General features: G+C 38.0%; 1 protein-coding gene across 3 annotated transcripts in view; it reads right to left on the bottom strand.

The window, feature by feature from the left end:
- Nucleotides 1-1,288: 1,288 nt before the first annotated feature.
- Nucleotides 1,289-14,657, bottom strand: part of OGT (O-linked N-acetylglucosamine (GlcNAc) transferase) — a 46,557-nt gene continuing 33,188 nt past the window's right edge. For all 3 annotated transcript variants that reach the window (XM_055437763.2, XM_055437764.2, XM_055437765.2), the window contains 4 exons: nt 12,090-12,242; nt 9,967-10,219; nt 9,330-9,453; nt 1,289-2,349 (listed from right to left, as the gene is read on the bottom strand). In XM_055437763.2, the coding sequence (XP_055293738.1) occupies nt 2,175-2,349; nt 9,330-9,453; nt 9,967-10,219; nt 12,090-12,242 (705 nt within the window). In that variant the 3' untranslated portion in view covers nt 1,289-2,174. The remainder of the gene's footprint in view (nt 2,350-9,329; nt 9,454-9,966; nt 10,220-12,089; nt 12,243-14,657) is intronic.

Raw genomic sequence — 14,657 nt, 5'->3', positions numbered from 1 at the left:
TGCTCAATTTAACAGAACACAAAATACATCAGCCATATTAAGGGCAAATCATTCGTTTATTGTTTAAAGATCGCAAGACAACATCTGAATTTCTGTAGCACAATTTAAATGTTTTACTTCTTTGATAAAGCAGAGTATAATAGAAAAAAACAATTAGTTTCCAGTAATATCTATATCTCTATTCAGAAATAAGTCCTCCACAGACATGTTACCTGGAAACAAAAGCCTGTTACAATAAGCAAAGCTTCAACCAGAGCGGCTACTTTTCGTGCCAGGAAAAGGTTCATCCCTATAGGAGGAATGATGTGCTATGTAAAATGGCTGTAAGGTCACAGCCTTCAGGGCACTGGAAGTATATTATCCTATTCCACATTAAGTAGTTTGGTGAATTTCAAACATCAATTTATCTGCAACCAAGCTGGCAACCTTTAACTGGTATCTTAATTAGATAAAAAATAAATTATGAAATCCCTAAACTGATGTTCCTTGATTTACACTGTTAAAAGGTACACAAGTTCATTAACATGTAATTCTGGTTAGAATTACACTTGAGACTCTTTGCTCAGATTTTGGTTAATGGTATGAATCTTTCTGAAATTCAAGTTCTTATTAATCAATAATTTGTCAGCTAGGATACATTCAGGCATCAGCTGCAACTACAAAATAGGTGCACTGCCTCAGCACTTTGGAAAGACATTATAATCTAGAACACTACTAGCAGACAAAATATTACCTGTTACTGGATAGCATATGTGCAGTACAGCAAGACAAAAACATATATTCATATGTTGGCTTATTTAAGCCTCAAGCTCTCGATCCTTTGTTGAAATTCAATAATTTTATTCCTATGGTTTTTTAATACCAAAAAACTCAAGCTCCAGGAGGGCTAAAGTCTAATTTGTACTCCAAACCCAAGGAGCAGTGCAGTTTGCTACTACTGAGGCTGAGTCCAAAAAGACTTCAGGATCAAGTCCATAAGACAGTTATTATACATTATACCCTAGAAGGTCTGAGAAAATAATTAGTCATAAACGTTATCTGGTCCTTTAGAGCTTTTTTCCTATAACATGTTTTTTGATGAAAGTTATTTAATGTATCAGAGATAACTGTGACTTACTGATCAAATATTTGAATACTTACCTGGGATTTCATTTCTGCTGAAAGAAATAGGAAGAACAGGACTCACTTTAAAAAAACAAACTTCAGAAATGAAGGCAAAAATATTATCACACATTATCACTTTTGGAAGCAGCATAGAGGGACAGTCAAAGGTAAAACACTGGTGAAATAGGTCAAGACTCTAGGCCAAGAAAACCTATATTATTATCATCAATGACAGTACCACAACTGTGCCCTTCATAATTAATAATCACTCCTAAGAATTTTCATTTGGCACCAGATGATATGTTAAAGAGAAACACTCTGGGAGGTTCTGAATCAGACTTGGTTTTGTTAGCCAAGTTACAGGAAAAATTTTAAAGTGGGGGGAGGGGAAGAAGGAACTAGGAAACAGACCAGGAAAAATATTAAGTCGTCATCATCATCGTCATCATCATCTAAACCAACAAAGCACTGATAGCTCCAGACATTATGTCAGACACTAAAATGACTGATATAGGCTCAAGTGGTTTATAAAACCTATAAAAAGACTACACCAGCAAAGTTCCCATTAATCCATAGAGTTCAGAAACTAAAACAAGGAAAATTTTAGCTTAAAACCTTATCTCAAGAGAATCATATACACTTCACATGAATAAAAATACCTGAAACCAAACATTTTTAAAAGCTCCAATACCCAAAATATAAAGAAAAAAATTAATTCAGAAGACTCATCAATCCATGGAATCACAAAATGGCTGGACAATCTCTCTCTCCCCTCCACACTATCCATCCCATGGAAGACCAAGGGAGATCAGACCTTCCAGACCTATGCACCACCTGGTTGCTGCAAAATCCTATGGAGACGCCTTGTGGAATAGCAGTTTCCCATCTCCTGTGTCTCTCCCTATCATGCAGGAAGCAAGTCTGGCTGTGCTATTGTATTATCATTATTTGTCACCCATCTGCAACATGATACCATACAGATAAGTAAAAAGTACATATCTAGTTCCCTTTCACCAGAAGGTTGAGGCTCAGGTATAGGGGTAATTCTCCTGTGTACATGATGTCTTTATTTAGGCAGATTCAGTGACTTCAACAGGCTTAATCATGTGATCAGGTTTGTTGCCAGCTGCATAATGATCCCACATCTGTAGATACAGCCTCTCGAGTTCCATTGTGTATTGTTTGGTGTTGAACAGAGGGCTAGATATTCTCTGCTTCCAGACTTTGCCACGAATTTTCTTCAGGCTGGATAATAAAAAGAAACCAAGTTTATAAATCACAACAGAAACTCAGAAATAGCTCCCATAAATACCTAAACACGTCTGCAGTAAATTATATGGCCAAACTTTTTTATAAGATTTTCTCTTCTGACTGGCCCCCCATTACCTCAATGCTAAAAAAGTGAAAGGTCACAACTAACAAAATGTTAAACACCTATAATGGAGTTCACCCCCACATTCTGTGAAAAAATTTAATTCTTTCCTAAACAAGTATATCCAAGAGATACCATGCTTTCTCCATTCATCTTATTTATACCTTTAAAATAAAAACAATTCTTGGCAATGACACACATCTATTCCTATGTACTACTGGTTAGAATGTAAACCGCTTTTTTCAATAAGCAATTTAGCAATGTGTCTGTTAGAACCATAAATGTTCATAACCGTATGACCTATCAATAACCTTTTAAATCTATTCAAAAGAAATAAGCAGAGATGCAGACACATCTGGCCATGCAAAGATGTTCACTGAAGCCCCATTCACAATAGCTAAGGCACAAACAGGTGGAAGTATTCATTTTATCAATATTTTAATGAAATAGAAAAACACTCCAGGGGAAAAATCCAACATCTACTGCTATAATTTTTCCCTTGTACATGAACTGAGTTGTTTATTTAGATACAAAAAAAAGTGCTCCCAATAACAGTGGGGGATTGAATACTCCACTCACTCCTATGGATAGATCAACCAAACAGAAAATTAGCAAGGAAACACAAGCTTTAAACTATACAATGGACCAGTTAGACCTAATTGCTATTTACAGGGTATTTCACCACAAAATAGTGGATTTCACCTTTTTCTCAAGTGCACATGGAACATTCTCCAAGATGGATCACATCCTGGGACAAAAATCTAGCCTTGGCAAATTTTTAAAAACTGAAATCATTTCAAGCTTTTTCTGATCACAATGTACATACCAACTACAGGAAAAAAAACTATAAAAAGAAAACATGGAGACTAAACAACATGCTTCTGAATAATCAACAGATTATGGAAGAAATCAAAAAGGAAATCAAAATATGCAAAGAAACAAATGAAAATGCAAACATGACAACCAAAAACCTATGGGATTCAGTAAAATCTGTGATAAGAGGGAGGTTCATAGCAATACCAGCCTACTTCAAGAAAGAAGAAAAACATCAAATAAACAACCTAACTTTACACCTAAAGCAACTAGAAAAAGAAGAACAAAAGAACCCCAAAGTCAGCAGAAGGAAAGAAATCATAAAAACCAGAGAGATATAAGCGAAACATTAATGAAGGAGACTATAGCAAAGATCAACAAAACTAAAAGCTGGTTCTTTGAGAAGATAAATAAACCATTAGCCAGACTCATCAAGGAAAAAAGGGAGAAGAATCAAATCAACAAAATCAGAAATTAAAATGGAGAAATCACAACAGACAACACAGAAATACAAAGAATCATAAGAGACTACTATCAGCAACTATATGCCAATAAAACGGACAAATTCTTAGAAAAGTACAACTTTCCAAAACTGAACCAGGAAGAAACAGAAAATCTTAACAGACCCATCACAAGCATGGAAATCGAAACTGTAATCAGAAATCTTCCAGCAGGCAAAAACCCATGACCAGACGGCTTCACAGCTCAATTCTACCAAAAATTTAGAGAAGAGCTAACACCTATCCTACTCTTCCAGAAAATTGCAGAGGAAGGTAAACTTCCAAACTCATTCTATGAGGCTATCATCACCCTAACCTAACACAACCAGACAAAGATGCCACAAAAAAGAAAACTACAAGCCAATATCACTGATGAACATAAATGCAAAAATACTCAACAAAATTCTAGCAAACAGAATCCAACAACATATTAAAAAGATCGCACATCATGACCAAGTGGGCTTTATTCAAGGGATGCAAGGATTCAATATTTGCAAATCAATGTGATACACCGTATTAACAAATTGAAAGATAAATACCATATGTTTATCTCAACAGATACAGAGAAAGCCTTTGACAAAATTCAACACCCATTTATGATAAAAACTCTCCAGAAAGCAGGCATAGAAGGAACATACCTCAACATAATAAAAGCCACATACAACAAACACACAGCAAACATTATTCTGAATGGTGAAAAATTGAAAAGAATTTCCTCTAAAATTAGGAACAAGACAAGGGTGCTCACTCTCACCACTACTATTCAAGATAGTTTTGGAAGTCCTAGCCACAGCAACCAAAGAAAAGAAATAAAAGGAATCCAGATTGGAAAAGAAGAAGTAAAACTCTGTTTGCAGATGACATGATCCTCTACATAGAAAACCCTAAAGATACCACCAGAAAATTACTAGAGTTAATCAATGAAGTAAAGTTGCAGGATATAAACTGAATACAAAGAAAGAAATCCCTTGCATTCCTATACACTGCAATGCATATGAAAAAAGAGAAATGAAGGAAACAACCCCATTCTCCATTACAAGGAAAAGAGTAAAATACTTAGAAATAAATTTTACTAAATAAACAAAAGACCTATATATAGAAAACTATAAAACACTGATGAAAGAAATCAAAGATGACGCAAATATACCACATTTGTGGATTGGAAGAGTCAATATAGTGAAAATGATTATACTACTCAAAGCAATCTATAGATTAAACACAATCCCTATCAAGCTACCAATGGTATTTTTCACAAAACTAGAATAAATAATTTCAGTTTGTATGGAAACAAAAAATCTCAAATAGCCAAAGCAATCTTGGGAAAGAAGAATGGAACCGGAGGAATCAATCTTCCTGACTTCAGACTATACTACAAAACTACAGTCATCAGGACAGTATGGTACTGGTATAAAGACAGAAATATAGATCAATGAAACAGAAAGCCCAGAGAGAAAACCATGTACCTATGGACACCTTATCTTTGACAAAGGAGGCAAAAATATACAATGGAGAAAAGACAATCTCTTTATCAAGTGGTGCTGGGAAAACTGGTCAACCATGTGTAAAAGAATGAAATTGTAACACTTTCTAACACCATACACAAAAATAAAATGGATTAAAGCTCTATATGTAAGACCAGAAACTGTAAAATTCTTAAAGGAAAACATAGGCAGAACACTGACATAAGTCACAGCAAGAGCCTCTGTGACCCACTTCCCAGAATAATGGAAATAAAAACAAAAATAAACAGTACAGGACCTAATTAAACTTAAAAGCTTTTGCACAGCAAAGGAAACCATAAGCAAGGTGAAAAAGCATCTTCAGAATGAGAGAAAATACTAGCAAATGAAACAACTGCCAAAGAATTAATCTCAAAAATACACAACTAGCTCATGAAGCTCAATACCAGAAAAATGAACAACCCAATCAAAAAGTGGGCCAAAGAACTAAAAACATTTCTCCAATGAAGACATACAGATGGCTAATAATACATGAAAAGGTGCTCAACATCACTCATTATTAGAGAAATGCAAATCAAAACCACAATGAGGTATCACCTCACGCCAGTCAGAATGGCTGCCATCAAAAAGTCTACGAACAATAAATGCTGGAGAGGGTGTGGAGAAAAGGGAACCCTCTTACACTGTTGGTGGGAAGGCAAACTGGTAACAGCCACTATGGAGAACAGTGTGGAGATTCCATAAAACTCAGCAATTAGAACTGCCATCCGACCCAGAAATCCTACTGCTGGGTATACACACCAAGAAAATCACAATTGAAAGAGATACATGTACCCCAATGTTCATTGCAGCACTGTTTACAATAGCTAGCACATGGAAGCAACCTTGATGTCCATCAGCAGGTGAATAGATTAGGAAGTTGTGGTACACATACACAATGGAATATTACTCAGCTATGAAAAAGAATGTATTTGAGTCAGTTCTAATGAGGTGGATGAAACTGGAGCCTATTATACAGAGTGAAGTCAGAAAGAGAAACTCCAAAACAGTGTATTAATACATATATATGGAATTCAGAAAGATGGTAATGACGATCCTATATTCAAGGACTTTTGCACTATGTGGGAGAAGGCGAGTGTGGTATGATTTGAGAGAATAGCATTGAAATATGTATATTTCCATATGTAAAATAGATGACCTGTGCAAGTTTGATGCATGAAGCAGGGCACTCAAAGCCGGTGCTCTGGAACAACCCAGAGGGATGGAGTGGTAAGAGAGATGAGAGGGGGGTTCAGGATGGGAGGACACATGTGCACCCATGGCTGATTCATGTCAATGTATGGCAGAAATCACAATAGTGTAAAGTAATTATCCTCCAATTAAAATAAATTAATTTTTTTAAAAAGTGTTCCTAATATCACTTGTTCAGAAACAGGAAAAAAAAAAACAATTTTCCTTGGAACAAAGAATTCTTTCTCAACTCTTGTTCTGAATATATCATTTGTCATGAAACTATTCTCATATAGAGACAATTATTAATTTAAAAACAGAAGCTAGAATACTCCTGGAGTTTTTTTAATCAATTAAAATGTTATTTTATTGTTTGCTGTGCCAGAACTAGTAAAATGGCTATGCATATCCGTTGGCCTCAAACCAACCATAACCATATTAATGTTATCTTCCAAATAAAATTCTAAATGTCAGCAGAATGGTTAAACTGTGCTGCATCCACGCACTGAAATATTACTCAGCAATAAAAGGGAATGAGTTACTGATATCAACCAACAACATGGATGAATCTCAAAACATCCTGAGTGAAAGAAGCCTTCAGAGTACATAATGTATGATTCCATTTGTATGAGGTTCTAATAAGACTAAGTCAATTATGTGCACGCATGTGTGCATGCTAAGTTGCTTCAGTCATGTCCGACTGTGACCCCATGGATTGTAGGCTCCTCTGTCTGTCCATGGGATTCTCCAGGCAAGAATACTGGAGTGGGTTGTCATGCCCTCCTCCAGGGGATCTTCCAAGCCAGAGATCAGACCTGCATCTCTTACATCTCCTGCATTGCAGGCAGGTCCTTTACCAGTAGCACCACGTGGTAAGCCCCAAATAAACTACGGTGGAAAAAAATTCAAACCAGTGGTTATCTCAGGGCTGGTGAGGTGGACCAACTGAGAAGGGGTGTGAAGCAACCTTCTGGAGTGATGGTAATATGCTATATCTTGTTGGAGGTCTGGCTTATAAAGGTATTTCTCAAAACTCAGTTCAGATTTGTGTATTCCAGTTTGGGATTAGCAGATACTATACATAGCACATACATAGACACACATGTATATAGTATATAGTATATATAAAATAAACAAGGTCCTACTTTATAGCACAAGGAACTATATTCAATATCCTATAATAAACCATAACGGAAAAGAAAATGAAAAATGTGTGTGTGTATATAACTGAATCAATTCTGCTATACACCAGAAACACAATGTTGTAAATCAACTACACTTCAATTAACAAAATTAATTAAAAAAAAGATTTGTGCATTCCACTGTATTTAAATTTTACCTCAAAAGGAAAGAGAAACAAATATTAAACTCTTAATGATGTCCCCAAAACACTGATGTCTGTAATTTACTTCAGATAAGATGGATTACTAAATGGGTATAGAAATAAACACATGAAATAAATGTGGTAAAAGTATAGAAGAATATTAGTGGTGGAAGCTAGGTGATAAGTATGTGTTTATTATAAAACAAATTTTTCATAACAAAATCTTGGGAAAAAGCATTATTTATATGAAATCAGCTAAGTTCCAAAAACGTAAAAAAAAAATACACTAAATTATTTACTGTAGTTATCTCTGGGATGATGGACATGAAGCTTCATATTTAATGCCCGGTCTCAAATTTTTCACTTATTTTTCTTAGCTGTATATGATGTTCAATGGAGAAAATTTTGAAAATAAATAAATGCTTAACATACTTCTGTTGAACGCTTACTATGTACCAAGAACTGTTGTAAGTGCTTCACATGGAAGACCTTTTTAAAATCCTCACATCTCTGCAAGGTAGGTACTATCATTCATCCCCATTCTGCAGATGGAAAAACCAAGGCACATAAAGACTAACTTGTCCAAAGTCACAAAAATTATGAGAGCCTGGATTCAAACCCAGGAAGTCTAACTCAAAGAGGGTGCTTCTTTAAGCTTCTACATAATATGCTACTTCTCAGAAAAACAAAAAGAAAAAAAAAAATCACCCGTAATATCCAAAGAAAAATCTCATTTAAGTAATACACTATTACTGTATTTATCTAAGCATTTAAGTTGTACCCAAATATTATTATAAGGATATTATCAGGGTCAAAGATTCGGCTTTTTTTTTAGAGCTTTAAAAATATCGCACCAATTTATTTACCAATGTATGAAAAGGCCAGCATCTCAATGCTCCCTCATCATTGGTATCATATTAAAAGTCTTTCACTTTATAGCCAAATAATGGGTATACCTCAATGTTATTTTATTTCTACTAGGGAATTCCCTCGTAGTTCAGTGGTTAGGCCTCTGCACTTACCCTGCCCAAGGGCATGGGTTCAGTTCCTGGCCAGGGAACTAAGATCCAGCAAGCAGCATGGCACAGCCAATAAATAAATAAATACATAAATATTTATTTCTATAACAGAGGCTGAAACTTTTTCCTGTTAACTATTTGATTTTCTACTTTGGTCAGCTGTCATTTCCTTGTTTACTTTCCTATTAAGGAATTTAAAATGTAAATATTCTTCAGTCTTTATATATTGGCAATCCAGTGGTTAAGACTCCACACTTCCACTGCAGGGGGCAAGGGTTTGATCCCTGGTTGGAGAACTAAGATCCCTCATTCCTCACAGCACAGCCAAAATGAATATATTAAATAAAAAATAAAAAGTTCTTATCTCATCCAAAGAGTATACAACGAATTCACTTATTTTATATTACCCTTATTTTATGATTTCCCTTTATAACACCTATATTCTCTCTAAATTTTCCTTCTTTCCTTCATTATGCCATATAATTTTTCATGGAGTAGTTTACTTACTATTCTAGATCAGTCCCCAGCTTCACAGCTATGTCTTCATATTCTTGTCTATTTTTAGCAATAAGCTCAAGACAACCTAAACAAGTGAGCTGGGAAGCCGCAACTCGAGAAGCAAGAGTCTCTCCTGCAGTAAAAAAAAAGAATCGCACATCTGAGAATGCAAATAGCACACAGTTATTAATGTTATTTATGTTTAAATATCCACACAATGCAGATGAGGCATGTTCAGACCTGAACAAGTCTCATTTTCTATCATTTTGCCCTAAATATTGCTTCTGCTGCTGCTGCTGCTGCTTAGTCACTTCAGTTGTGTACGACTCTGTGTGACCCCATAGACGGAAGCCCACCAGGCTCCCCCGTCCCTGGGATTCTCCAGGCAAGAACACTGGAGTGGGCTGCCATTTCCTTCTCCAATGTGTGAAAGTGAAAAGTGAAAGCGAAGTCGCTCAGTCATGTCTGACCCTTAGCGACCCCACGGACTGCAGCCTACCAGGCTTCTCCATCCATGGGGTTTTCTAGGCAAGAGTACTGGAGTGGCTTGCCATTGCCTTCTCCAATATTGCTTCTAGTACATATGATTTCACCTGGAAGTGTTTCTTCCAAGGAGATTTTAAAAAGAATAAGGAAGCCAACTCACCTGGCATAGTCACCATGGGTGTCCCTGCCCAGAGAACATCCATCCCTGTGGTGTGCCCATTACAAAGGGGAGTGTCTAGACAGACATCAGCCAGCTGGCCTCTCCGGACATGTTCCTCTTTAGGAGCAACAGGTGAAAAAATGATACGGTTCTGAGGAAGTCCCATATTCTGTGCATACTGTTGAATATTAGGTTCTCCTACTGCTGGAAAACGTAACAGCCACAGTACACTATTGGGAACACGCTTCAGAATCTAAAATAGGGAAAACAAGAATAAGTATTAATAGTTCTGCCCTTCTCAAGAAAGGCTCCCATAAATTTCTAGTGGTTCTACCATATACCATACTCTATGCTTTTCACCCAGAAAGCAGCCTACTGTGAACTTGTTTTTCTTTCACATAGATGAATTAGATCAACTGGGTTATAGTGTTCTGCTTAGCTGTCCCCAAACACAGTTCAAAGAAACAGGAGACTTATGCAAGAAGCACAAAACAAGTAACTAATTGGAATAATCTGAGGCAGCTATGTCCTGTGGGAACTGATACTAGGAGTGGTTTTTGTCCACAAGATAGGAATCTTCCATTTCAGCTTTCAAATTCCCCAGCATGGTACAACAAACAAAGTTAGCTCACACTTGCCAAACTTTATTTGCCCAATCTAGATCAGAGGTCGGCAGATTTTTTTCTGTAAAGGACGAGAGAGCAAATATTTTTGCTTTTGATGCCAGCATGGACTCTGTCATAACTATTCAATTCTGTCCTCATCACTGGAAAGCAGCCACAGACAATATGTAAATTAGTAGGCATAGCTGTGTGTCAATAAAATTTCATTTACAGAAACAAGCAGTTGGGACTTTCCTGGCAGTCCAGAGGTTAAGACTGTGCTTCCACCACAGGGGGTGTGGGTTTGATCCCTGATTGGGGAACTAAGATATGGCATGCCTCACATTGTGACAAAAAACAAACCAATAAACCAAACAAACAAAATAAAAACAAGCAGCGGACTGGATCTGGCCCACAGGCCAGTTTGTCAACCTGATTTAGATCTACATCTATTCAATTAAGTTCACCATCTCTTCACCGAAAGTCATGAGAACAGACAGATTTCAGAATTTAGAGAATTTCAGATTTTTTAAAAGTAGTAAAATAAGTATAAATTACATAACGTGCTCAGCATCAACTTCCTGTAAACAAGCATATTAATATCTTTTCATCAAGATGTAGGAATATTCATACTCAATGGAATAAAATAAAGAATCATAAATAGCTTAACATCATTTCAGGCAGTTTTGCTACCAAATAAATTTACCACAAACTTATGAACATGTTTTTGGTTTTCAGGTTTTTTGAAACGGGGAAGTGAAGACTAAGGGATAGTAAACCTGAACTCATCTGCTTCCTCTTCTCCCCCACCCTCCCTCCTCCTTTAAAAAAGAGAAAACAGACCAAAAGACCCAGATATTGATCAGGAAAAAAGTCCCAAGAATTATCTCCATTTTAGCTCTATGGAATAAAAACCAGATATGGATAGCAAAGTTTAGAACCTTCAGAGGTCCTGCTTATGCGAAGTGGTAAACCAATTCCTTCCTAGTTTTAACTCTACAATATTGCAAGAATGATACTAAAAATGGATGAATATACATTAACAGCTTTACTATCAGCTTAGACCATGAGTTGGCAAATATAGCCTATGAGCCGGCAAATATAGCCTATGAGCCAAATCTGACATAAAAAACTCATGTATTGCCCGCTTTTGTAAATAAAAATTTATTGGAAAATATCTACACTCATTCATTTACATAAGTATGGTGCTTTCGTATTACAATGGCAGAACTGAGTAGATAGGAAAGACAGTATGGACTGAGAAACCAAAAATATTTACCACTTGGCCTGAAGAGGTTTGCTTTTAAACACATAAATTTTAAAAGTTCATAATGTGATATTTAAACACATGAAAGTAAATTAAAAAACTGCTGAAATCTACAGCTCTTTTGAAAATTAGACATGAGCACAATAGTTCCTGAATGGGGGTGGGGGAGGGGCAGGCAGCCTTAGCAAGATGGCCTAAATATAGAATCTTTTCTAGAATCTCTAGACATTAATAATGAATCTACACATACTCACATTTGCCCACATCTGCAAGGTGGAAGGGTCAATTTTATATAACTGATTAAAGTTACAGTACACAATGGCATCTTCCGGTAATCCATACTGAGAACGTGTGGTTACAATAATGGTACGAGGAACCTCTTCTCCAGTGGCAGCCTTATTGTTGATCTATAACAAGAAAAAGAATATGATGATTTTACTTAGAGTCAACATACTCCAATATTTTTCAATCAATAAAGAATCCTGGGAGACAGAAAGATGGTGGAGGAATAGGATGGGGAGACCACTTTCACCCCAACAAATTCATCAAAAGAACATTTGAACACTGAGTAAATCCCACAAAACAACTTCTGAATGCCGGCAGAGGACATCAGGCACCCAGAAAAGCAGCCCACTGTCTTCAAGAAAAGGAGGTGGGAAATAATATAGAAAATAAAAAGAGAGACAAAAGAGGGAGGGATGGAGATCCATCCAGGGAAGGGAGGCTTAAAAAGAAGTTTCCAAACACCTGGAAACACTCACTGGTGAATCGGTGGCAAACCTTGGAACCTCAGAGGGCAACATAACCGGGAGGAAAAATAAATAAATAATTAAAACCCACAGACTACATGCCCAGCAGTAACCTACCAGAGAAGCAGCACAGCCGCCTGCACCCCCCACTAGCAAGCGGGGGCTGGGCAGGGAGGCGCGGGCTGCATCACTTAGAGTAAGGACCGGGCCTGAATGCCCCGAGGGCAAACTGAGGGAGCTAACTTAAGATAGCTAAGCAGACTGTGGGATACCTACCCCGTGAAAAGGCGAAAAGCCCCAACCTAAGACACCACCAGACCAGCTCAAAGTACAAAGGAGTGAACAGAGCTAGCCAGCTGCGGTCAGCCCATCCACCATCCCCCGCCGAGACAGGCAGGGGAGGGCAGTCAGAGCCCGAAGAAGGCAATCGTGGCCTCAGAGAGCCATCCAACACCAAGCTGCAAGCAGGCTTTGTTACTAACCAAGACTTCATGGGTTCTGGCTGGTCGATATCCGCCTAAGAAGGTGCGCCGGTTGTACACCGAGAAAACCGAGTGGCAGGGACCAGGGGGGTGATAAGTAGCAGCAACCACGCTAGCCAAATACCTGGTCACCTGAGCTGCATGGACCGGGGAAGGGCACAAAACGTAGGCCCAACAAAGACTGTGCCTTTGTGGAGTACCCGAGTACCTGAACCTGAGTGGCTCAGACCTGGGAAGTGCATACAAGCCAGCGCCGGCCTCAGACAGTTCCCGGCAGAGCGACCTAGAGCCTGTGCAGTGTATACTGGGACAGCACACACGCCATGAGTGGAGGCAAACCCAGTGTGGCCGAGACACTGCGAGCACTCCCCACAGACGCCAGTGATATTTGTTAGCAACATTCCTCCCTCCCCACAGCACGACTGAACAGGTGAGCCTAAAAAAGTGTCCACCACCGCCCCCTTGTGTCAGGACGAGAATTAGACACTGAAGACACCAGCAAACAGAAGAAGCTTAAACAGAAGGAACTGCCTTGGAAGTGAAAGATGGAGAAGTCTTGAGCCTACTGCAAGAACAAGACTGAAAACCAGAGGCAGAGACTTAAGTCCAAATCCTGAGAACACCAGAGAACTCCTGTTCCAGGGAACATTAATCGATAGGAGCTCATTAAACACCTCCATACCTACACTGAAACCAGGCACCACCCAAAGATCAACAAGTTCCAGAGCAAGACATACCATGCAAATTCTCCAGCAACACAGGAGAATAGCCCTGAGCTTCAATATACAGGCTGCCCAAAGTCACTCCAAACCCACTGACATCTCATAACTCATTACTGGACACTTCATTGCACTCCAGAGAGAAGAAATCCAGCTCCACCCACCAGAACACCAACACAAGCTTCCCTAACCAGGGAACCTTGACAAGCCACCCATCCAACCCCACACACATACAGAGAGGAAACTACACAATAAAGAGAACTCCACAAACTGCCAGAAGACGGAAAGGCCACCCCAAGCACAGCAATATAAGCAAGATGAAGAGGCAGAGAAATACCCAGCAAGTAAAGGAACAGGATAAATACCCACCAACCCAAACAAAAGAGGAAGATATAGGGAATCTACCTGATAGAGAATTTTGAATATTGATAGTGAAAATGATTCAAAATCTTGAAAACAAACTGGAGTTACAGATAAAACACCTGGAGACAAGGATCGAGAAGATGCAAGAAAGGTTTAACAAGGATCTAGAGGAAATAAAAGTCAATCTACAATGAAAAATGCAATAGATGAGATCAGAAACACTCTGGAGGGAACAAAGAGTAGAATAACGGAGGCAGAAGACAGGATAAGCAAGCTAGAAGATAGAATTGTAGAAATAAATGAAACAGAGGAAAAAAGAAAACCGAATAAAAAGAAATGAGGACAATCTCAGAGACCTCTGGGACAACGTTAAACACCCTAACATTTGAATCACAGGAGTCCCAGAAGAAGAAGACAAAAAGAAAGACCATGAGAGAATACTTGAGGAGATAATAGTTGAAAACTTCCCTAAAACGGGGAAGGAAATAATCACGCAAGTCCAAGAAACC

This window comes from Moschus berezovskii, chromosome X (assembly GCF_049115385.1).
Source record: "Moschus berezovskii isolate FMDL1 chromosome X, NW_MosBer_1.0, whole genome shotgun sequence".
Classification (NCBI taxonomy): Eukaryota; Metazoa; Chordata; class Mammalia; order Artiodactyla; family Moschidae; genus Moschus; species Moschus berezovskii.
Note: the sequence above shows the minus strand (reverse complement) of the source record. Positions and strands in the feature narration are given on the sequence as shown.